The sequence below is a fragment of the Aptenodytes forsteri genome, unplaced genomic scaffold, assembly GCF_000699145.1.
Source record: "Aptenodytes forsteri isolate BGI_AS27 unplaced genomic scaffold, ASM69914v1 Scaffold57, whole genome shotgun sequence".
In the NCBI taxonomy this organism is placed as follows: Eukaryota; Metazoa; Chordata; class Aves; order Sphenisciformes; family Spheniscidae; genus Aptenodytes; species Aptenodytes forsteri.
Genome location: NW_008796220.1, coordinates 2,059,151 through 2,061,638, shown reverse-complemented (window position 1 = coordinate 2,061,638; position 2,488 = coordinate 2,059,151). Strand labels below are relative to the sequence as shown.

Below are 2,488 nucleotides of genomic sequence, written 5' to 3'. Positions count from 1 at the left end.
AAAAAAAAAAATACCAGCCCAAACAGCTTTCATTTATTTCATGCTCTGGGACGTGTCTTGCCTCCGATGACAGTGTAATTTAAAGAAATATATGGAGGGTTGAAAAATCATTTGCTCAAATTTGTCCAGATGTTTTTTAGACGTGATTGGAATTTGATTGCCCTTTTCCGCAGGGTCAGAAGATATTAATGTCCCAGAACTTTAATTGCTCGCAGACCCTGCTTTGCTCTTTGAAGATGTAAAATGTTGGACTCATTACTGTTTGTTCTCCAAATTCAAAGTTTCCTCTCTTGCACTTTCTTAATGGATAATACACATAGAAGTAGACCTTTATCTTTCCCCACCCTCTGAAACCTTTAACCCACTGGGAATTTCAGAGAATTTCAGAGGATGAGAGCTGAATGCCTTTTTTAAGGGTCTCTTTTTTCCGTCTTTAATTCCAGCCCTTTTTTCTCCAGTCCCTGGGTTGGCATCTGTCTCGAAGAAACAATTCCTTTGGGAACCCCACCAGCCCCCAGGGTTTCTACATTGCCCGGGCACCTGTTGACTCGAAGGCCTTTCGGACCAGAGCAATGCAAAAGAAAGTGTGTGTGTGGGGGAATTCATTCTAAAAATCAAATCTGATTTTGCAAAGGCGTGGGCAAACAAACAAGAGCCAGATGCCAACTCTGATGTGTTAGGTGGGATGCCACCCCCCCAAAATAAAATAGAAAACACTAGCTTTGCTCTTCATGTAATGAATAAGCCAGCATGGAGTCCCAAAGTCCTGATCTTTCTCTTTAGGGTGGCCCAGCCTGAGCAGTCTCAGAGGAGGCTCCATTTTGGCCCTTCCCTGCACCATGTCCCTGTGCCACCCAGTAGCTCTCGGTGCATGGTCGTGCGTTCCTCCAGGAACAGCATTTGTGCGAGCTGCTTTGAGCCAGGGTCAGGCCTCCAAGAAGACGGGTGGTTGGCAGACCCATGACACATCTCCCTTTCAACCTGGTTATTTCTAGAGCCACCAAGCAGGGCTGGGTTTTCACAGTGCTTCAGAAGCATCCTTGTGGCTGCCGTAGAGATTTCTATCTCCAGACCTGGTGTTACCCTGCAATTGCAGAAACTTCTCTCCTGAAGAACAGCATCCTGAGCAGGGAGCTGCTGGCTCACCATGGCTGGTCCCCAAGCACTGCTGGGGGAAAGGAAGGTGGCAAAAAGGTCCCATCCTGGGGCTTGGGATCACCTTTGGCCTGAACCTGCCCCTTCCTTCAACCTTGATTGTCTGAGAGAAGTGTGGGATGAGCCTAACCATCACTTTTCTCTCTCTCTCTTCCTCTCTTTGCCTTTCTGTCTTCCGTGCAGGCAACTTTGTAAAGAATTTACAGATCTCTCCCCGGGCAAGGTCCCCCATTGGAAACAGCCGGCCCACCCCTATTTTGGAACCGGGCATTCAGAGCTGCTTGACTCACTTCAGCCTCATCACTCACGGCTTTGGGGCCCCCGCTATCTGCGCTGCCCTCACGGCCCTTCTCAACTACCTGACTGAAGCTCTCAAAGGCATGGACAAGATGTTCTTGAACAACAACACTGCTAACAGGCACACATCTGGCGAAGGACCAGGTAGTAAAACTGGAGACAAGGAAGAGAAACACAGAAAATGAGAGAGAGAGAGAGGAAAAAAAAAAAAAAAGGAAAGGAAAAGAAAAAAGTTAAATAAATAAAAGGAGAAAAGAGAAAGATAATCTTTTAAAACAAAACCGTCTTAATTTTAGCTTTAAAAATACTGAATTGGGCTTTGGAAGAATTCTATTAGGTAGGACAAAATAATAATAATAATAATAAAAATAATAATAACAATAATAAAAGAAAGACAATAATTTAAGATCAGAGGAGCACAATGGCGCAAGACCAGTGGTTCAGAGTCTCTTGCCAGGAACATGTGAAGACAACCACCAGGATTTTTTTCCCACTTCTGTTCTTTCACATTTTTTAAATAATGATTTGGGGGGCAGGGGAATATAATAATAATTAATAATAATAATAAAAGAAAGAAATGAATAACTTCTTGGAAGAAATCGGAGAAACGTTTTTGGTGTCAGTGCTTTGATTTCTTGAGCTGCACGGTCTGTCTTGCTATTATTTTTATTTTATTTTTTTTTTTTTCTTCAAATGACGTCCTGTCTCCACCTAAAATGATCTTTCAGAGTGTTCCTTTCTGAGCAACCCCATCGCCTCATTCCTCCCAACTCTCCCCATCTCATCTCACCACCCTGGTTCTGTCTAGACCAGGAAAGGAGGGGAGGCGAGCGCACAGACCTCTCACGAAGTCATCAACACCAGCCAGTTCGAGCTGCGTTCGTGGCAGCCTCTTAACATTAGATGCCATTAGACGGGAAGTTTCAAGTCGTCGTAGCTCAGTCAAATTAGCGAACTCTATTTTTTAAGGACTTTTTTGGTTTTCCTGGTCTAGACAGACTCCCTGTTTAGATTACCAGCGTTTACAGGTGTGTAT

At 44.2% G+C, this 2,488-nt stretch overlaps 1 protein-coding gene across 1 annotated transcript in view; it reads left to right on the top strand.

Annotated features, from left to right (window-relative positions):
* TFAP2B (transcription factor AP-2 beta) overlaps window positions 1–1,637 on the top strand; it is a 27,776-nt gene extending 26,139 nt beyond the window's left edge. Inside the window, 2 exon segments of the mRNA XM_019474564.1 lie at window positions 1,339–1,365; window positions 1,367–1,637. Coding sequence (XP_019330109.1) covers window positions 1,339–1,365; window positions 1,367–1,637 — 298 coding nt within the window.
* Window positions 1,638–2,488: the final 851 nt, after the last annotated feature.